Source organism: Oncorhynchus mykiss, chromosome 15 (genome assembly GCF_057628025.1).
Source record: "Oncorhynchus mykiss isolate SJ-2025 chromosome 15, ASM5762802v1, whole genome shotgun sequence".
NCBI lineage: Eukaryota > Metazoa > Chordata > Actinopteri > Salmoniformes > Salmonidae > Oncorhynchus > Oncorhynchus mykiss.
Window position 1 is genome coordinate 66,838,321 of NC_143036.1, and position 21,686 is coordinate 66,860,006.

The 21,686-nt window shown below is 45.5% G+C and overlaps 1 protein-coding gene and 1 long non-coding RNA gene across 4 annotated transcripts; both read left to right on the forward strand.

Annotated features, from left to right (window-relative positions):
* The first annotated feature begins 3,565 nt into the window (after nt 1-3,565).
* On the forward strand, nt 3,566-6,587 carry LOC110490585 (transmembrane protein 53-like). Of its 2 annotated transcripts, none has more exons than XM_021564025.3 (3): nt 3,566-3,724; nt 5,150-5,796; nt 6,154-6,587. In XM_021564025.3, exons 1-3 carry the CDS (start codon nt 3,699-3,701, stop codon nt 6,513-6,515), a joined length of 1,035 nt encoding a protein of 344 aa, XP_021419700.3. In that variant the 5' UTR covers nt 3,566-3,698; the 3' UTR covers nt 6,516-6,587. The 2 variants fall into 2 exon arrangements, with proteins under 2 accessions (XP_021419700.3, XP_036800844.2); XM_036944949.2 differs by having other exon boundaries at nt 3,612-4,231.
* A 3,831-nt stretch (nt 6,588-10,418) lies between these two features.
* On the forward strand, nt 10,419-21,686 carry LOC149978160 (uncharacterized). Of its 2 annotated transcripts, XR_016486870.1 has the most exons (4): nt 10,419-11,133; nt 16,603-16,664; nt 17,511-18,486; nt 19,759-21,686. It is a non-coding gene; the product is annotated as an uncharacterized LOC149978160 (long non-coding RNA). The 2 variants fall into 2 exon arrangements; XR_016486869.1 differs by having other exon boundaries at nt 17,511-21,686.

A 21,686-nucleotide genomic window follows, 5' to 3' on the forward strand; every position in this document is an offset into this window, starting at 1 on the left:
CTGGTCTGGACCCTCCACCGACGTGGCACCGATGGAAACTCCCAGACACCTTCCAGAACACTCCTCTGACCACCCCTGGAGAACCCCCTGTCTCCACAAAATTTTAGGATTGTGCCGGGCCAGCCAGGGAATCCCTAGCACCACTGGAAACGCAGGCGAATCAATAATATAGAGACTGATACGCTCCCTATGATTCCCCTGCGTTACCATGTCCAGTGGAACCGTGGTCTCCCTGACCACCCCTGACCCTAATGGCCGGTTATCTAGAAGGTGCACGGGAAAGGGAGAATCTATTGGCACAAACAGAACACCTAACTTAAGAGCGAGTCCGCGATCCATAAAGTTCCCAGCTGCGCCTGAATCGACTAGCGCCCTATGCTGGGAAGAGGGAAAAAATGTAAGGAAAAAAATCAAGACAAACATGTGACCGACAGGGGGTTCTGGGTGAGTTTGGTGCTGACTCACCTGGGGTGATCGAGAAGTGTTCCGCCTGCCATCTCGACTCCCAGACGGACCCCCCAAGCACCGATCGGCCGTGTGTCCTCTCCGACCACAGCTGGTGAAGGGGGGACCTCCTCCTCCAGTACCCCTCGGCACGGCCCCTCCCAACTCCATCGGAAACGGAGCGGAGGGGCTGGGTGGTGGAACGCACAGGACCCTCTCCGAACGCCCGCGGGCAGCCAGCAGATTGTCCAGTCGGATGGACATGTCAATCAGCTCATCCAGGGAAAGAGCGGTGTCCCGACACGCTAGCTCCCTGCGGACGTCCTCCCGGAGACTACATCGGTAGTGGTCGATAAGGGCCCTGTCGTTCCACCCAGATCCTGCTGCCAAGGTCCGGAACTCCAGCGCGTAATCCTGGGAGCTCCTCTTCTCCTGCCTGAGATGGAATAGTCGTTCTCCCGCCGCTCGGCCCTCTGGAGGGGGGTCAAACACAGCACGGAAATGGCGGGAAAACTCTGGGTAGTGCTCCTTCGCTGAGTCTGGGCCATTCCAGACTGCGTTCGCCCACTCCAGAGCATGACCCGTGAGGCAGGAGATGAGGACACTCACCCTCTCCGCTCCCGAGGGAGTGGGTCTTACGGTGGCCAGGTACAGTTCCAGTTGGAGTAAGATCCCCTGGCACCCCGCCGCCGCTCCATCATAAACCCTCGGGAGCGTAAGACGGAGAGCGCTGGAGCCGGGGGATGGGGAGTCCTGAGCTGGGGGAGCCGAAGGTGAAGAGAGGAGACCACTCCTCTCCCATCGGTCCATTCTCTCCATCACCTGATCCATAGCTGTTCCTCCATCGATGGGAGAGGGTCGGCCACTGCTCCTGCTGACTCCATTTTCGTGGTGCGGGATTCTATAAGGTCCTGGGTGTCGTGAGGGTGAAATCAGGCGCAGGAAAGCAGAGAGTTCAATAAAGTGCTCCTTTAATGCACACATGGTGAACCACGGCCACGCCACTTTTGGGAGCTCAAACAAAATGCCCCAGACACAGGGAACGAAAACAGTCTAGCACTAAATACACAAACACGTACGTCTGTAGCAAACACCAGGGTTACAATAATCAATCCCGCAAAAAGAAACGGGCAGGCCAGCTGACTAATAAAGCCCAACTAATTACAACCAACTCAAAACAGGTGTAATCAATAAACACATAAGGAGGGTAGAAAATAATCAGTGGCAGCTAGTAGGCCGAGCGCCACCCGAAGGGGAGCCACCTTCGGTCGGAGTCGTGACAGTATGGGTGGTATACAGCAGATAGCCCTATTTGGTAAAAGACTAAGTCCATATTATGGCAAGAACAGCTCAAGTAAGCAAAGAAAAACAACAGTCCATCATTACTTTAAGACATGAAGGTCAGTTAAAATTGAAAGAACTTTGAATGTTTCTTATAGTGCAGTCACAAAACCATCAAGCGCCATGATAAAACTGGCTCTCATGAGGACCGCCACAGGAAAGGGACATCCAGAGTTACCTCTGCTGCAGAGGACAAGTTCATTAGAGTTAACAGCACCTCAGATTGCAGCCCAAATAAATGCTTCACATAGTTCAGGTAACAAACGTATCACAACATCAGAGGAGCCTGTGTGAATCAAGCTTTCATTGTCAAATTGCTGCAAAGAAATCCCTACTAAAGTACACCAATAAGAAGTAGAGACTTGCTTGGGCCAAGAATATTAGTGATCAATGGACATTAGACCTGTGGAAATCTGTCTTTGGTCTGATTAGTCCAAATTTGAGATTTTTGGTTGCAACCGTTGTGTCTTTGTGAGATGCAGAGTAAGTGAACGGATGATCTCCGCATGTGTGGTTCCCACCTTGAAGCATGGAGGAGGAAGTTTGATGGTATGGGGGTGCTTTTCTGGTGACACTGTCTGTGATTTATTTAGAATTCAAGGCACACTTAAACAGCATGGCTACCACAGCATTCTTCAGCGATACGCCATCCCACCTGGTTTGTGCTTAGTGGGACTATCATTTGTTTTTCAACAGAACAATGACCCAAAACACACCTCCAGATCGTTAAAGGGCTATTTGACCAATGGGAGTGATGGAGTGCTGCATCAGATGACCTGGCGTCCACAATCACTAGACCTTAACCCAATTGAGATGGTTTGGGATGAGTTGAATAGCAGAGTGAAGGAAAAGCAGCCAACAAGTTCTCAGTTTATGGAAAAGCATTCCAGCTGAAGCTTGGTGAGAGAATGCCAAGAGTGTGCAAAGCTGTCATCATGGCAAAGAGTGGCTACTTTAAAGAATCTAAAATGTAAAATATATTTTGATTTGTTTAACACTTTTTTGGTTGCTACATGATTCCATATGTGTTAATTAATTAAACGTTTTGATGTCTTCACTATTATTCTACAATGTAAACCCTCGAATGAGTAGGTGTGTCCACACTTTTGACTGGCACTGTATTGTAAAGAAACAGCAGGGAGCAGGTCTCGAACCCTCGACCTTATAGCCCGAGGTCCAGCGCGCTATCGACCGTGCCGCAAAAGATGCTTGAGAGGAAGAGTCGATTTCCGCGTTTATAAACCCAGGGTCGTTACAGTATATATATAATCTAATGAAGTTAGATCTATAAACGTGTTTTATTCCAGCAGGGGAGCCTAAAGATAAATAATCCACTTGGTTCGAGAGAAATTGTATTCCGTTTTTTTAATGTTCTTGTAGTGAGTATGTTTGGGGCTAAATGTTTTTCCTCACCGTACCCTACTTGGCAGGAAGAGGGTATTCTTTTGAAATATGCGCATGTCCAGCAGCCAACTGAGCCAAGCTAACGTTTTAAAGTGATGTGTATTTAATCTTCAAGGGTGCATTTTACCACATAGCGGGGGACGTTTTCCCCAATAGTGGGACCAAACGGCCCCTTTATAAAGTTTATGTTTTAATTTAATAACAATGTTGTTTAAGTTCTGCCCTGTGTTTGTCTAAGGATATCCATTATGTACATAACTAAATCTTACCAAAGGTTGCTTTTTTTCTGTCAGGAAATAAAATTTTATATTGCGCAAAACCGTGACACTCTAGAGGGAGGGGAGGGGGGGGGGGGGGGGGGTAGATCTTGACAGATGTGGTTATTTCCCACCCTATTTGTATATGGAGATCGGAGATCGGTTATAAAGGAAGGTCAGATGAATCCTGGAATCTACTAAACCGGTTAATTCACTCACAGAAAGAAGACGGTGGACAGATTTTCAACTGCTATGGGGATACTCAAATTCTTCATGGGGTACAGATGCATAATCAGGGCCTAAAATTAACACCCACCACATGCCAAATGACAGTAGATTTTGGCATTGGAGGGTAAAATGTCTATTTCACCAGCCACGTTTGCAGGCGATCAGGGCTCCACAGTGCGAGCATTTCACTCGCATTAATTTGGAGAATACAAATAGTCAAGTATGATCGCGCAAAGTCAAAGAACTACGAATCCTATGCAGCACTTCGCGCTGCAACACTGCCTGGCTGTGCGCATGTGAAGAGCTGAGTGAAATATTCATTTTTAGAAGCGCTGCTCACATGCATAAAAGTTGCTCTAATTGACTTGAAACGAGACTGTGTTGTTGTGTTTCTTGACTATTTACATTGTTTTGTTCACAAGCTAGGTTGTTTTTCTATGTTTGAGTTTTAAATGCTAGGGAAGAGGTGACAACGCTTCTAATAGTCAGACTGAAAGTCACAGTCACAAACATGACTCTAGTCGCGCTACCACGGTAACCTCCCGACCTTAAAGGCAGTAGGTGAAATGTTTTGTCTCATCTGTGATATTTTGGTTAAAAGACTCAGGTCACAAAACATTTAATTAACTTCTTAAGTAACTTCTTACTAGACAATACATTTATTGTTTTAGAAACATTACAAAGCATGTTCATCGATTTTGTTGTGTTTTGTTAGTGTAATTTTAGGGGCAAAAACTATTTGGGCTGGTAAAAAAAAATGAGTGGCTGGTAGAGATTTTTTAATCTAACATTACCTGCCACAGTGGCTGGTAGAGATTTTTTAATCTAACGTTACCTGCCACAGTGGCTGGTAGACCAAAAGTCATTTTTATACCCTGTGTAATGCCTGCTGTGTGGGGTTTTGGCTTGGTTTGAAGAAGTTTCATGAAACTGTGTATGTCTAAATGACACAGCTATTTAACCATGTGAGAATTTGCCTAACATAAGTCATTGGGCATCAAAAAGTAGAGCATATTTACAAAGGAATGTTTCTGATCCAAGTTGGCCTGTAACACAGGTGCTTACATCAGCACATAGATACAAATATGTTTGTGTTGAGTCCAAAGCTTACTCCGCTTTCTTGGTCTAATATGGACCAAAGCAACTTGTACTGTCTAATGCTTCACTGTAACACTAATAGGCTACTGTGACTCTTCTCTATCTCTCTCTCTCTCTCTCTCTCTCTCTCTCTCTCTCTCTCTCTCTCTCTCTCTCTCTCTCTCTCTCTCTCTCTCTCTCTCTCTCTCTCTATATATATATATATATACCAACCGGATCTAACCTTGAGTAGATCCCACAACCTTGCATGTGTCTGTGTATGTAGGTATACATTAATTTAACTTGAGGCATAACGTTTTTTGTTTAACCCATATTTTCTCCCTCTGTCATTAAACTTCTACTCCTGCTCTAATTCTTTCCCCTGTTCTTTCCCCCAGTAACTCCCACTCTGGGTCAGACATGTCTGTGATAGTGGGAGAGGGGCGGGTCAAAGCCTGGACGGTCACCAGAAGCATCACCTACTACTACACCAGCGATACCCCTGCCCACCCTCCTCCCACCTCCTCCTTATCCTCCCATCTAGACTCTCCTCTTCCCTCCCCCTCCTACTCCCTCTCCGCCCCCTTTATCTCAGACATGCCCTCTCACCCCACCGTTTCCTCAACTCTCACCCCTTCATTTTCGGATGTACCAACCCTCTCTCCATCCTCGCCCACCTCCTCCCCCCGTCCCCTCCTCCTGCTTTTCCCGTGGCTGGGCGCCCGACCGGGGGCCATGGCGAAGTACCGGGACCTCTACCTGGAACGCGGCCTGGACATCCTATCTGTGGAGAGCACTGTGTGGCACTTCCTGTGGCCTCGCTGGGGGCTGGAGTACGGGGCTGAGGTCCTGGAGGTCCTGGGAGACCCGCGTTTCAAAGGTCGCCCCCTTCTGGTCCACGCCTTCTCCATTGGCGGGTACACCTTCACCCAGCTGCTCAGCCAGATGGACAGGGAGCCACACAAGTACCCAGGCCTGGCCCAACGGGTCGTAGGACATGTCTATGACAGCATGGTGGTCGGGTCGCTGGAGCATATGGCTAAAGGTGAGAGAGGGGAAGGAAAGGAGGTAGGATTGTCAGTTTGGATTATTTGGAAAAGAGAGGGATCTGTTACTGAGACGGTGTGGATGTGTGACAGAGAAAAGACCTGCACTTTGCATCCTTGTTTGTCACAATGTTGCTGTGTGTGATGAAGACCTAGTAATCATACTCCCACCTTACCTGCTCCACAATATTGGATTATCTTCAAATATATTTGCTGATTTAGAGGAGGCTTTTCACACATGATAGTATGTTATTGTGTTTACTGTATGGGGAAATTACATAGGCCTATCCCATTGAATTAACAAGAACTGAAATGTAATTAATAATATAATCTGTGTGTGTCTGTGTGTGCCTCAGGCCTGGGTCTGACCCTGTTCCCTCATATCGAGCCCCTGGTGCGATACACTGCTCTGCTCTTCTTCTGGCTCTTCAAGTCCCAGACGGTGTACTACTACGACAAGTCAATCCAGGTCTTCTACAACAGCCCCGTCACTGCCCCGGCGCTCTTCTTCTTCTGCGAGAACGACGCGCTGTGCGACCCCGTCGCCATGGAGGCGACCATCTACATCTGGAGGAAGCGGGGCATTGCTGTGGAAACCGGGAAGTGGAAGGAGTCTGTGCACGCTGCTCATCTACGCTGTCACCCGGAGGAGTACCTCTCCATGTTGGAAACATTTATGATCTCGCTCAACATCGCCACCCTCAGGGAGAAGATGTAAATGGCTCATGTGCTATGGGGGGGGGGGGGGGGGGGTTGATAATTCAATAAAGCCTGCAAACTCATGGTCAAAGGAAGTCTGCATTATTTACTTCCCGGTTGCAATAATAACAACCTATCTCCTAGCATTTGTTTACCTATTATTATTATCATTGCCAAGGCCATGTGGCAACATGTACAGTTATAGCATCTTCATTTTACCAGCATTGCTGTAGCAAAATAATAATCCTGTGGTTAATCCGGTGGTTAGGCTATTAGCTGGACAAAAGTTGGCTACATGAAAAGTGCAATACTGTTAATATAACCATGTGTTAGTGTGGATTTTCAGTGAATTTATGTAAATCACCAAGGCTCATCTGTATTTCTTGTGGTCCAGGATCCGAGTTTGGCAAACCCTGGTCTGTGACACAGTCCATACGCACCAGATAACAGCAAGGTCACTATGTTAACGGTGAAACACATGACAGACACAGCTCACTATACGTTGATTCGCAATAGATATTTATTGAGTATTTATTGTAAATATTGATTGTAATTGTTTTTACATGAGTATATATTCATTCTCAATAGCTGGTGACAGGGTGTACAGTGGGAGAGAAGAAGAGAGAGGGAGAGGAAACATTTTGAAGATGAGAAAGAACTGAAGAGGAGGAATACAGAAAGGAGTGGGAGGGTTTGAAGAAAGGAATGAAATAGAAAAGAAACAGGAGATTGGGAAGAGATAATATGAGAGAGGTGGAAAAAAAGAGAGATAGGCTACTGAGAAGTCTGGACAAGAATTCCCAAGATGAGCTATATGTAAACCAAGTCTCCTGTCATCACAGTCCAAATACAGTATCATGCAATCTGCTTTGTCCTTCTGTTTGTAACTTCTCTGATCCAACCCAAGAGGGTGGAGTTAAAACAGTGATATGCAATTTCCAGGTGTTGCTGACATGATACCACAAAAGGTGATGTCTACACCTATGTTTTGATGGTCAGTGAAGTAGTTAATGACTGTCAACTCTATAGCTACAAACACAATCTGTGGGAGGTTCTCTTTTCATGCATTTCCAGCATTTAAAAAATATATATATTTTAAAAATTGAACCCTTATTTAACTAGGCAAGTCAGTTAAGAATCATCAAATCAAAATCAAATCAAATTTATTTATAAAGCCCTTCATACATCAGCTGATATCTCAAAGTGCTATACAGAAACCCAGCCTAAAACCCCAAACAGCAAGCAATGCAGGTGTAGAAGCACGGTGGCTAGGAAAAACTCCCTAGAAAGGCCAAAACCTAGGAAGAAACCTAGAGAGGAACCAGGCTATGTGGGGTGGCCAGTCCTCTTCTGGCTGTGCCGGGTGGAGATTATAACAGAACATGGCCAAGATGCTCAAATGTTCATAAATTACCAGCATGGTCAAATAATAATAATCACAGGCAGAACAGTTGAAACTGGAGCAGCAGCACGGCCAGGTGGACTGGGGACAGCAAGGAGTCATCATGTCAGGTAGTCCTGAGGCATGGTCCTAGGGCTCAGGTCCTCCGAGAGAGAGAAAGAAAGAGAGAAAGAGAGAATTAGAGAGAGCATACTTAAATTCACACAGGACACAGGATAGGACAGGAGAAGTACTCCAGATATAACAAACTGACCCTAGCCCCCTGACACATAAACTAATGCAGCATAAATACTGGAGGCTGAGACAGGAGGGGTCAGGAGACACTGTGGCCCCATCCGATGACACCCCCGGACAGGGCCAAACAGGAAGGATAAGAAGAAATTATTATTTAGAATGACGGCCTACCCGGGAACAGTGGGATAAGGGCCTAGTTCAGGGGTAGAACGACAGAGCATCTGTTGCATATAAATGATAAAGTGTGGACAACAATGCTATGCAGCAGAATTTTTTCCCTCTCTGCAATTCGATGTAGTTTCTATTCAACTTTTTGTCTAGACAGTACATTTGTTTTGGTCTCACAAGACAGAGTTGTTTATGAGGAGTTAAAGGCTTAACTTGTGGTGAGGTATCTTGGCCAAGGGTACTTCCTGTGAAATCCCATCCCCATGTGATGTGATATCAGGTGTTCCACTTTACTATGTTAAGGTCGACGTACAGTTGGAGGACTGTGACTACCACCAGCCCTTACGATGGAGGGTATGAGACCTCTTCAGAGGACCACCACCAGCCCCAACGATGGAGGGTATGAGACCTCTTCAGAGGACTTCCACCAGCCCCTACGATGGACGGTATGAGACCTCTTCAGAGGACCACCACCAGCCCCTACGATGGAGGGTATGAGACCTCTTCAGAGGACTACCACCAACCCCTACGATGGAGGGTATGAGACCTCTTCAGAGGACCACCACCAGCCCCTACGATGGAGGGTATGAGACCTCTTCAGAGGACCACCACCAGCCCCTACGATGGAGGGTATGAGACCTCTTCAGAGGACCACCACCAGCCCCTACGATGGAGGGTATGAGACCACTTCAGAGGACCACCACCAGCCCCTATGATGGAGGGTAGGAAACTTCTTCAGAGGACCACCACCAGTCCCTACGAAGGAGGGCATGAGACCTCTTCAGAGGACCAACACCAGCCCCTACAATGGAGGGTACAAGGCCTCTTCAGAGGACTTCCACTAGCCCCTAAGATGGAGGGTACACTACCTCTTCAGAGGACCACCACCAGCCCCTACAATGTAGGGTACAAGGCCTCTTCAGAGGACTACCACTATCCCCTACGATGGAGGGTATGAGACCTCTTCAGAGGACCACCACCAGCCCCTACGATGGAGGGTATGAGACCTCTTCAGAGGACTACCACCAGCCCCTACGATGGATGGTATGAGACCTCTTCAGAGGACCACCACCAGCCCCTACGATGGAGGGTATGAGACCTCTTCAGAGGACCACCACCAGCCCCTACGATGGAGGGTATGAGACCTCTTCAGAGGACCACCACCAGCCCCTACGATGGAGGGTATGAGACCTCTTCAGAGGACCACCACCAGCCCCTACGATGGAGGGTATGAGACCTCTTCAGAGGACCACCACCAGCCCCTACGATGGAGGGTATGAGACCTCTTCAGAGGACCACCACCAGCCCCTACGATGGAGGGTATGAGACCTCTTTAGAGGACCACCAACAGCCCCTACGATGGAGGGTATGAGACCTCTTCAGAGGACCACCACCAGCCCCTACGATGGAGGGTATGAGACCTCTTCAGAGGACCACCAACAGCCCCTACGATGGAGGGGATAAGACCTCTTCAGAGGACCACCACCAGCCCCTACGATGGAGGGTATGAGACCTCTTCAGAGGACCACCACCAGCCCCTACGATAGAGGGTATGAGACCTCTTCAGAGGACCACCAACAGCCTTTACGATGGAGGGGATAAGACCTCTTCAGAGGACCACCACCAGCCCCTACGATGGAGGGTATGAGACCTCTTCAGAGGACCACCACCAGCCCCTACGATGGAGGGTATGAGACCTCTTCAGAGGACTACCACCAGCCCCTACGATGGAGGGGATGAGACCTCTTCAGAGGACCATCACCAGCCCCTACGATGGAGGGTATGAGACCTCTTCAGAGGACTTCCACCAGCCCCTAAGATGGACGGTATGAGACCTCTTCAGAGGACTACCACCAGCCCCTACGATGGAGTGTATGAGACCTCTGGACGTCTTCATGCTTATCAACTCTATGAGCATCAGGCCAAAATGATTCTACAGGGACGTTTTCTCATCGTGCATTTCTGGAATCTGTTACATTTATTTGATAGAACTGTGGACACCAATATTTTATAGCAGGCTTATGGGAAGATGGAGCGCTGTTACTGTAATTTAATTATGCCAATGTGTTTTCATTAATTGAAAACCCTTATTAACCTGTTAGATCTCTAGGGGCGCTATTTCATTTTTGGATAAAAAACGTTCCCGTTTTAAGCGCGATATTTTGTCACGAAAAGATGCTCGACTATGCATATCCTTGACAGTTTTGGAAAGAAAACACTCTGAAGTTTCAGAATCTGCAAAGATTTTGTCTGTAAGTGCCCCAGAACTCATTCTACAGGCGAAACCAAGATGATGCATCAACCAGGAATTAGCAGAATTTCTGAAGCTCTGTTTTCCATTGTCTCCTTATATGGCTGTGATTGCGCAAGGAATGAGCCTACACTTTCTGTCGTTCGCCCAAGGTCTTAGCAGCATTGTGACGTATTTGTAGGCATATCATTGGAAGATTGACCATAAGAGACTACATTTTCCAAGTGTCCGCCTGGTGTCCTGCGTCGAATTCGGTGCGCAATTGCCAGCTGCTTCTACTTTACCATTTGATTCAGGGGAGAAAGCATGTGTCCAAGAACGATGTATCAATGAAGAGATATGTGAAAAACACCTTGATGATTGATTCTAAACAACGTTTGCCAAGTTTTCAGTCGATATTATGGAGTTAATTTGGAAAAAAGTTTGCGTTTTGAGGACTGAATTTTCGGATTTTTTTTGGTAGCCAAATGTGATGTATAAAACGGAGCTATTTCTAATACACAAGGAATCTTTTTGGAAAAACTGAGCATCTGCTATCTAACTGAGAGTATCCTCCTTGAAAACATCAGAAGTTCTTCAAAGGTAAATGATTTTATTTGAAGGCTTTTATGTTTTTGTTAATGTTGCGTGCTGGATGCTAACGCTAATGCTAACGCTAAATGCTAATGCTAAATGCTAACGCTAGCTAGCTACTTTTACACAAATCAAATCAATCAAATTTATTTTATATAGCCCTTCGTACATCAGCTGATATCTCAAAGTGCTGTACAGAAACCCAGCCTAAAACCCCAAACAGCATGCAATGCAGGTGAAGAAGCACGGTGGCTAGGAAAAACTCCCTAGAAAGGCCAAAACCTAGGAAGAAACCTAGAGAGGAACCAGGCTATGTGGGGTGGCCAGTCCTCTTCTGGCTGTGCCGGGTGGAGATTATAACAAAACATGGTCAAGATGTTCAAATGTTCATAAATGACCAGCATGGTCGAATAATAATAAGGCAGAATAGTTGAAACTGGAGCAGCAGCACAGTCAGGTGGACTGGGGACAGCAAGGAGTCATCATGTCAGGTATTCCTGGGGCATGGTCCTAGGGCTCAGGTCCTCCGAGAGAGAGAAAGAAAGAGAGAATTAGAGAGAGCATATGTGGGATGGCCAGTCCTCTTCTGGCTGTGCCGGGTGGAGATTATAACAGAACATGGCCAAGATGTTCAAATGTTCATAAATGATCAGCATGGTCGAATAATAATAAGGCAGAACAGTTGAAACTGGAGCAGCAGCACAGCCAGGTGGACTGGGGACAGCAAGGAGTCATCATGTCAGGTAGTCCTGGGGCATGGTCCTAGGGCTCAGGTCCTCCGAGAGAGAGAAAGAGAGAAGGAGAGAATTAGAGAACGCACACTTAGATTCACACAGGACACCGAATAGGACAGGAGAAGTACTCCAGATATAACAAACTGACCCTAGCCCCCCGACACATAAACTACTGCAGCATAAATACTGGAGGCTGAGACAGGAGGGGTCAGGAGACACTGTGGCCCACTCCGAGGACACCCCCGGACAGGGCCAAACAGGAAGGATATAACCCCACCCACTTTGCCAAAGCACAGCCCCCACACCACTAGAGGGATATCTTCAACCACCAACTTACCATCCTGAGACAAGGCTGAGTATAGCCCACAAAGACCTCCGCCACGGCACAACTTAAGGGGGGGGGGGGGGGGGGGGGCGCCAACCCAGACAGGATGACCACATCAGTGACTCAACCCACTCAGGTGACGCACCTCCTCCAGGGACGGCATGAGAGAGCCCCAGTAAAGCCAGTGACTCAGCCCCTGTAATAGGGTTAGAGGCAGAGAATCCCAGTGGAAAGAGGGGAACCGGCCAGGCAGAGACAGCAAGGGTGGTTCGTTGCTCCAGAGCCTTTCCGTTCACCCTCCCACTCCTGGGCCAGACTACACTCAATCATATGACCCACTGAAGAGATGAGTCTTCAGTAAAGACTTAAAGGTTGAGACCGAGTTTGCGTCTCTGACATGGGTAGGCAGACCGTTCCATAAAAATGGAGCTCTATAGGAGAAAGCCCTGCCTCCAGCTGTTTGCTTAAAAATTCTAGGGACAATTAGGAGGCCTGCGTCTTGTGACCGTAGCGTACGTGTAGGTATGTACGGCAGGACCAAATCAGAGAGATAGATAGGAGCAAGCCCATGTAATGCTTTGTAGGTTAGCAGTAAAACCTTGAAATCAGCCCTTGCTTTGACAGGAAGCCAGTGTAGAGAGGCTAGCACTGGAGTAATATGATCAAATTTTTTGGTTCTAGTCAGGATTCTAGCAGCCGTATTTAGCACTAACTGAAGTTTATTTAGTGCTTTATCCGGGTAGCCGGAAAGTAGAGCATTGCAGTAGTCTAACCTGGAAGTGACAAAAGCATGGATTAATTTTTCTGCATCATTTTTGGACAGAAAGTTCCTGATTTTTGCAATGTTACGTAGATGGAAAAAAGCTGTCCTTGAAATGGTCTTGATATGTTCTTCAAAAGAGAGATCAGGGTCCAGAGTAACGCAGAGGTCCTTCACAGTTTTATTTGAGACGACTGTACAACCATTAAGATTAATTGTCAGATTCAACAGAAGATCTCTTTGTTTCTTGGGACCTAGAACAAGCATCTCTGTTTTGTCCGAGTTTAAGAGTAGAAAGTTTGCAGCCATCCACTTCCTTATGTCTGAAACACATTCTTCTAGCAAGGGCAATTTTGGGGCTTCACCATGTTTAATTGAAATGTACAGCTGTGTGTCATCTGCATAGCAGTGAAAGTTAACATTATGTTTTCGAATAACATCCCCAAGAGGTAAAATATATAGTGAAAACAATAGTGGTCCTAAAACGGAACCTTGAGGAACACCGAAATTTACAGTTGATTTGTCAGAGGACAGACCATTCATAGAGACAAACTGATATCTTTCCGACAGATAAGATCTAAACCAGGCCAGAACTTGTCCGTGTAGACCAATTTGGGTTTCCAATCTCTCCAAAAGAATGTGGTGATCGATGGTATCAAAAGCAGCACTAAGGTCTAGGAGCACGAGGACAGATGCAGAGCCTCGGTCCGATGCCATTAAAATGTCATTTACCACCTTCACAAGTGCCGTCTCAGTGCTATGATGGGGTCTAAAACCAGACTGAAGCATTTCGTATACATTGTTTGTCTTCAGGAAGGCAGTGAGTTGTTGCGCAACAGCCTTTTCTAAAATTTTTGAGAGGAATGGAAGATTCGATATAGGCCGATAGTTTTTTATATTTTCTGCGTCAAGGTTTGGCTTTTTCAAGAGAGGCTTTATTACTGCCACTTTTAGTGAGTTTGGTACACATCCGGTGGATAGAGAGCCGTTTATTATGTTCAACATAGTAGGGCCAAGCACAGGAAGCAGCTCTTTCAGTAGTTTAGTTGGAATAGGGTCCAGTATGCAGCTTGAAGGTTTAGAGGCCATGATTATTTTCATCATTGTGTCAAGAGATATAGTACTAAAACACTTGAGTGTCTCTCTTGATCCTAGGTCCTGGCAGAGTTGTGCAGACTCAGGACAACTGAGCTTTGAAGGAATACGCAGATTTAAGGAAGAGTCCGTAATTTGCTTTCTAATAATCATAATCTTTTCCTCAAAGAAGTTCATGAATTTATCACTGCTAAAGTGAAAGTCATCCTCTCTTGGGGAATGCTGCTTTTTAGTTAGCTTTGCGACAGTATCAAAAAGAAATTTCGGATTGTTCTTATTTTCCTCAATTAAGTTAGAAAAATAGGATGATCGAGCAGCAGTAAGGGCTCTTCGGTACTGCACAGTACTGTCTTTCCAAGCTAGTCGGAAGACTTCCAGTTTGGTGTGGCGCCATTTCCGTTCCAATTTTCTGGAAGCTTGCTTCAGAGCTCGGGTATTTTCTGTGTACCAGGGAGCTAGTTTCTTATGAGAAATGTTTTTAGTTTTTAGGGGTGCAACTGCATCTAGGGTATTGCGCAAGGTTAAGTTGAGTTCCTCAGTTAGGTGGTTAACTGATTTTTGTCCTCTGGCGTCCTTGGGTAGGCAGAAGGAGTCTGGAAGGACATCAAGGAATCTTTGTGTTGTCTGTGAATTTATAGCACGACTTTTGATGATCCTTGGTTGGGGTCTGAGCAGATTATTTGTTGCAATTGCAAACGTAATAAAATGGTGGTCCGATAGTCCAGGATTATGAGGAAAAACATTAAGATCCACAACATTTATTCCATGGGACAAAACTAGGTCCAGCGTATGACTGTGACAGTGAGTGGGTCCAGAGACATGTTGGACAAAACCCACTGAGTCGATGATGGGTCCGAAAGCCTTTTGGAGTGGGTCTGTGGACTTTTCCATGTGAATATTAAAGTCACCAAAGATTAGAATATTATCCGCTATGACTACAAGGTCCGATAGGAATTCAGGGAACTCAGTGAGGAACGCTGTATATGGCCCAGGAGGCCTGTAAACAGTAGCTATAAAAAGTGATTGAGTAGGCTGCATAGATTTCATGACTAGAAGCTCAAAAGACGAAAACGTCATTTTTTTTTGGGTAAATTGAAATTTGCTATCGTAAATGTTAGCAACACCTCCGCCTTTGCGGGATGCACGGGGGATATGGTCACTAGTGTAGCCAGGAGGTGAGGCCTCATTTAACACAGTAAATTCATCAGGCTTAAGCCATGTTTCAGTCAGGCCAATCACATCAAGATTATGATCAGTGATTAGTTCATTGACTATAATTGCCTTTGAAGTAAGGGATCTAACATTAAGTAGCCCTATTTTGAGATGTGAGGTATCATGATCTCTTTCAATAATGACAGGAATGGAGGTGGTCTTTATCCTAGTGAGATTGCTAAGGCGAACACCGCCATGTTTAGTTTTGCCCAACCTAGGTCGAGGCACAGACACGGTCTCAATGGTGATAGCTGAGCTGACTACACTGACTGTGCTAGTGGCAGACTCCACTATGCTGGCAGGCTGGCTAACAGCCTGCTGCCTGGCCTGCACCCTATTTCATTGTGGAGCTAGAGGAGTTAGAGCCCTGTCTATGTTGGTAGATAAAATGAGAGCACCCCTCCAGCTAGGATGGAGTCCGTCACTCCTCAGCAGGTCAGGCTTGGTCCTGTTTGTGGGCGAGTCCCAGAAAGAGGGCCAATTATCTACAAATTCTATCTTTTGGGAGGGGCAGAAAACAGTTTTCAACCAGCGATTGAGTTGTGAGACTCTGCTGTAGAGCTCATCACTCCCCCTAACTGGGAGGGGGCCAGAGACAATTACTCGATGCCGACACATCTTTCTAGCTGATTTACACGCAGAAGCTATGTTGCGCTTGGTGATCTCTGACTGTTTCATCCTAACATCGTTGGTGCCGACGTGGATAACAATATCTCTATACTCTCTACACTCGCCAGTTTTAGCTTTAGCCAGCACCATCTTCAGATTAGCCTTAACGTCGGTAGCCCTGCCCCCCGGTAAACAGTGTATGATCGCTGGATGATTCTCAAGTCTAATACTGCGGGTAATGGAGTCGCCAATGACTAGAGTTTTCAATTTGTCAGAGCTAATGGTGGGAAGCTTCGGCGTCTCAGACCCCGTAACGGGAGGAGTAGAGACCAGAGAAGACTCGGCCTCTGACTCCGACCCGCTGCTTAATGGGGAAAACCGGTTGAAAGTTTCTGTCGGCTGAATGAGCGACACCGGTTGAGCGTTCCTACAGCATTTCCTTCCAGAAACCGTGAGAAAGTTGTCCGGCTGCGGGGACTGTGCCAGGGGATTTATACTGATTGTTTTCCTATGGTTGAGAAGCATATTTTGAAAATCTGAGATGACAGTGTTGTTTACAAAAGGCTAAGCTTGAGAGATGGCATATTTATTTCATTTCATTTGCGATTTTCATAAATAGTTAACGTTGTGTTATGCTAATGAGCTTGCTGATAGATTTACACAATCCTGGATACAGGGGTTTTTTCATAGCTAAACGTGACGCAGAAAACGGAGCGATTTGTCCTAAACAAATAATCTTTCAGGAAAAACTGAACATTTGCTATCTGAGAGTCTCCTCATTGAAAACATCTGAAGTTCTTCAAAGGTAAATGATTTTATTTGAATGCTTTTCTGTTTTTTTGTGTAAATGTTGCCAGCTGAATGCTAATGCTAAATGCTACGTTAGCCATCAATACTGTTACACAAATGCTTGTTTTGCAATGGTTGAGAAGCATATTTTGAAAATCTGAGATGACAGTGTTGTTAACAAAAGGCTAAGCTTGAGAGCTAGCATATTTATTTCATTTCATTTGCGATTTTCATGAATAGTTAACGTTGCGTTATGGTAATGAGCTTGAGTCTGTATTCACGATCCCGGATCCGGGATGGGGAGATCAGAAAGGTTAATCTATTTTATTAGAATTTGTAAGATTCTTGTTTGCATAAAATAGACGGAGACCAGCCATTTCAATAATAGGTAACAGAATTTATTCTTGGAGCGCGCTGCCACTTCACCACAAGCAACAGTTTATATACAAAACATGACGTCATTTCATTGCTTAACAGAAACCCCTCCTCTCGACAGGGACAAAGTGAGGTGAAAAGTTCATTCTAACTTACTAACACAATCCCTAACACAACCCCTCAACATTATCGATCACCACTTAGCTGACAGTTCTAATTAACAGAAAACCTAGGACTGTCTTATCTAAAAACCCCAGAGCTCAGTTTCGTCGGTTCAACCATAGGTTAACGACCTTATCTGTTTACACAGTCCACTTCTTTCTTCCTAGTTGGAATGGTGTTCATTAACTTTAATTACTCCTTGTCTGTGTCACACAATCCCATTTTATGAACTCATATTGTTAATCAGATATAATAAAACAGAGTATGAGTTTACTTAGTTACAGTTCTATTTGAAATGGGGATATTGTTTATTCATTTATTCAAGCGCTCCAGCTATGTTCTGGTGGAAGAGAAGATCTGGAGGTTGGGGGTGGATCGGCCACACCATCCAAACTCCACCCGCCAACATCACCAGGCAAGCTGTATCCTAGAACCCACAAAGGAAAAGAGTACCCAAGAAACACCTGGAGGTGGGAGCTGAAGGAAGATACAAGGAAAACCAACATGAGGTGGAACCAGCTGGAGAATACTGCCCAGAACAGAGTGCAATGGAGAGCAGTCGTCATTGGTCTATGCTCCTGAAGGAGCGATGGGCCTGACCAATGAAATGGAAGTTTTGCCTCTGCTGTTCATCTCAGTTTGTCTTTAATTTACTGTCTCTACCAGGGTTTCCCAACTCTTTCCTCGAAGCCCCAGATGGTTCACTTTTTTGTTTTAACCCTAAACTGGCACACTTGATTCAGTTAAAAGTTTGATCAGTTTATTAATTTAATCGGGTGTGCCAGTTTAGGGTTAACAAAACAAACGTAAATGTCTAGGGGAGCCAGAGGAGAGGGTTGGGGAAACTCTGCTCTATACCCCTCAAATCTGGATCTCGAGGCCAGGTGGGTGCAATTAATTCAGGTAGAACAGAACCAGCAGTAGTCTGGACTTCCATAGGATAAGACTTAAACAGCCCTGGCCTATACAGTACGTGTTAGTTTAATCCACAAAATACTAAGTGCATTACCAGCCACCACAACTGGATGAGGAAGTAAAGGATTAATTTATGGTTAAGTATCTTGGCCAAGGGTACACTCTGAACTACCATCTCCAATCTCCATGTGGTCATACGTCGAGCTCTTGGCTGCAGACACCCCAGTTGGCTTGGGTTTACAGTTGAGGAGTGACCTATGCCTAACCTCCCTAACAAAGAATCACACACTCATGCATGCGCACACACACACACACATTCTCTCTCTTTCACAGGCGTGCACGAGAGCGAGGGAGGGGCTGAAAGGAGTGTGCAGACAGGAGAGAAGGTGAATAAAGATGAAAAAAGGTCATTTTTCTGGCACCACTCTGCCAGGGTCCTCAACTCCCTGTATGCTGTCTCGTCATTGTTAGTAATCAGGCCTACCACTGTGTCGTCTGCAAACTTGATGACTGAGTTGAAGAAGTGCGTGGCCACGCAGTCATGGGTGAACAGGGAGTACAGGAGGGGGCTGAGGTTTATCAGACAGTGAGCGACTTTAAGAATGCATCTATAATAGGATATAACCACTGCCAAAATGAAGCAAAGAGACCAAGGTTAAGATGTGACATTAGTATTAGGAAATAAAATGGCACCACTTTGCATGGTGTTGCTACAGTATCAGATACATCTAATCCAATCTAGTATCTAATCCAAAGGTCACATACGAATAATGTGTGTGTGTGTGTGTGTGTTTGTGTGTGTGTGTGTGTGTGTGTGTTAGAAATCAGGCCTACCACTGTGTTGTCTGCAAACTTGATGACTGAGTTGAAGAAGTGCATGGCCACGCAGTCATGGGTGAACAGGGAGTACAGGAGGTGGCTGAGGTTTATCAGACAGTGAGCGACTTTAAGAATGCATCTATAATAGGATATAACCACTGCCAAAATGAAGCAAAGAGACCAAGGTTAAGAAGTGACATTAGTATTAGGAAATAAAATGGCACCACTTTACATGGTGTTGCTACAGTATCAGATACATCTAATCCAATCTAGTATCTAATCCAAAGGTCACATATACGAATAATGTGTGTGTGTGTGTGTGTGTGTGTGTGTGTGTGTGTGTGTGTGTGTGTGTGTGTGTAACCAGTGGCCGTCTGTGCCTTTTAAGATGAGGGAGGATGATTGATAGCCTTATTTCTACTACAGCATAATGGATGACTGTCATTCATATTCCATTCACCCAGCTCAACGTAACATTGATAGGTTTAGACTATTACATTATGCTCAAATTTCCCCTGTACCCATCATTAGGTTACTACAACCTAGCCTATGAATTAAAGTTTACAACGTAGGTACACAGGTTGAGAGAATTTTGAATAATCAAGGTGACAGACAGTGAGTGACACATTCAACACTGCCTTACACATTCTGCTAATAGTTGCTTTGCCTCTTTTGTGACTGGCTTGCATTATCATTTTTATGCAGTGGTACATTATTCCTCTTAATGGATGTGTTCCTGTCCACAATGACTGATATTGAGGTGTGCCTAGTGTCATGATGTGGCCCTTTCTGGGTGTAAATTGTGCCCCCCCCTCTCTCACTCTGTCTCCTACAACCAGGTTCTGTTATCTCAGGTTATACATTCCTGACAAAGACAATCTCCCCCTGGTCATGCAGAAAGAGAGGGAGAAAGCACAGAAAGAGGACAAATGACTTCACTTGGCCGGACTCCTAAATCCCCAAAATGGGAGAATTAAACAATACTGCTACGTTTGAGAATGTGGGAATAGTATGTGGACACTTAAGGGACAGTTGTGACGAGTGTGTTTCATTTCGTGATCTCATGAGGTACAGGAAACACACCCTAAGTCTGAAGCCCACCGTTTGCAACTAGGGCCTGGACTTCCTGACGGGCTGCCCCCAGGTGGTGAAGGTAGGAAACAACATCTCCACTTCGCTGATCCTCAACACTGGGGCCCCACAAAGATGCGTGCTCAGCACCCTCCTGTACTCCCTGTTCATCCATGACTGCGTGGCCACGCACGCCTCCTATTCAATCTTCAAATTTGCAGATGAGACAACAGTAGTAGGCCTGATTACCAACAATGACGAGACAGGGAGGAGGTGAGGGCCCTGGGAGTGTGGTGCCAGGAAAATAACCTCTCCCCCAACATCAATAAAACTAAGGAGCTGATCGTGGACTTCAGGAAACAGCAGAGGGGGCATCGGCGGGACCGCAGTGGAGAAGGTGGAAAGTTTCAAGTTCCTCGGTGTACACATCACTGACAAACTGAAATGGTCCACCCACACAGACAGTGTGGTGAAGAAGGCGCAACAGTGCCTCTTCAACCTCAGGAGGCTGAATAAATTTGGCTTGGCACCTAGAACACTCACAAACTTTAATAGGGATGCACAATTGAGAGCATCCTGTTGGGCTGTATCACCGCCTGGTACAGCAGGGCTCTCCAGAGGGTGGTGCGGTCTGCCCAACACAGCACCGGGGGCAAGCTACCAGCGTTCCAGGACACCTACAGCACCTGATGTCACAGTAAGGCCAAAAATATCGTCAAGGACAACAACCACCCGAGCCACTGCCTCTTCACCCCGCTATCATCCAGAAGTTGAGGTCAGTACAGATGCATCAAAGCTGGGACCGAGAGAATGAAAAACAGCTTCTATCTCAAGGCCATCAGACTGGTAAATAGTGTCATGGAAAATTGCAAGATTATGTTATAATGCTTGTATTACATAATAATAGTTGTTATATTCCAGAGAACATTAGCTAATGGTTCTGTTCTATGCCGTACCAGGGAGAAACGGTTCCCTTCTGGAGTAAGGGGGCCAGACTGGTCTTTACAATGAAAACTGTTGACACAGCAGTAACTGTCTGCTATGTTTTATATATATATTTCATACAAATCTTAACCTTTGTGAACTGTTCCTAAGATCTGTGGTTCATCAGTGTAAGTTGAGAGGGGTGTATCTTGGCTATAAAAGATCTTTGTACTTTTCTGCAGTCACTTCTCAATGGTTCATTACAAATAGTGAATTGTTGAAAGTCAAATGCTATTGCAAAGCGTATTATTAAAGATGTAGTTTAAGTATAACTCTGACTGGTGTGTAGTTTGTAACTCTCCTCATTTGGTAAAGCAGAAATATGCCACCACAATAGCCACCACTAGCACATTAGAGGCTGCTGCCTATATACTGTACATAGACTTGGAATCACTGGCCAATTTATTAATGGAACACTTTAAAAATGTTTACACATTTTGTATTACTCATCTCACTCATTTCATGTACATACTGTATTCTGTCCTACTCTACTGTATCTTGTCTATGCTTCTCTGACATTGCTCATCCAAATATTTCTATATTCTTAATTGCATTCCTTGACTTTAGATTGTGTGTATTGTTATATATTACTTGCTATATATTACTGCACTGTTGGAGCTAGCAACACAAGCATTTCACTACATCTGCAATAATATCTGCTATACACATGTTTGTGATGAATAAAATGTGATTTCATTTGATTTGTAAATAA

Excerpts from the sequence above, each read along its gene's own strand:
- LOC110490585 (XM_021564025.3), top strand. The coding sequence starts at position 3,699 with ATGGGGATACTCAAATTCTTCATGGG. Across the intron at positions 3,725-5,149 it reads ATACTCAAATTCTTCATGGG|TAACTCCCACTCTGGGTCAG; the intron begins GTACAGATGCAT and ends TCTTTCCCCCAG. Across the intron at positions 5,797-6,153 it reads GCTGGAGCATATGGCTAAAG|GCCTGGGTCTGACCCTGTTC; the intron begins GTGAGAGAGGGG and ends TGTGTGCCTCAG.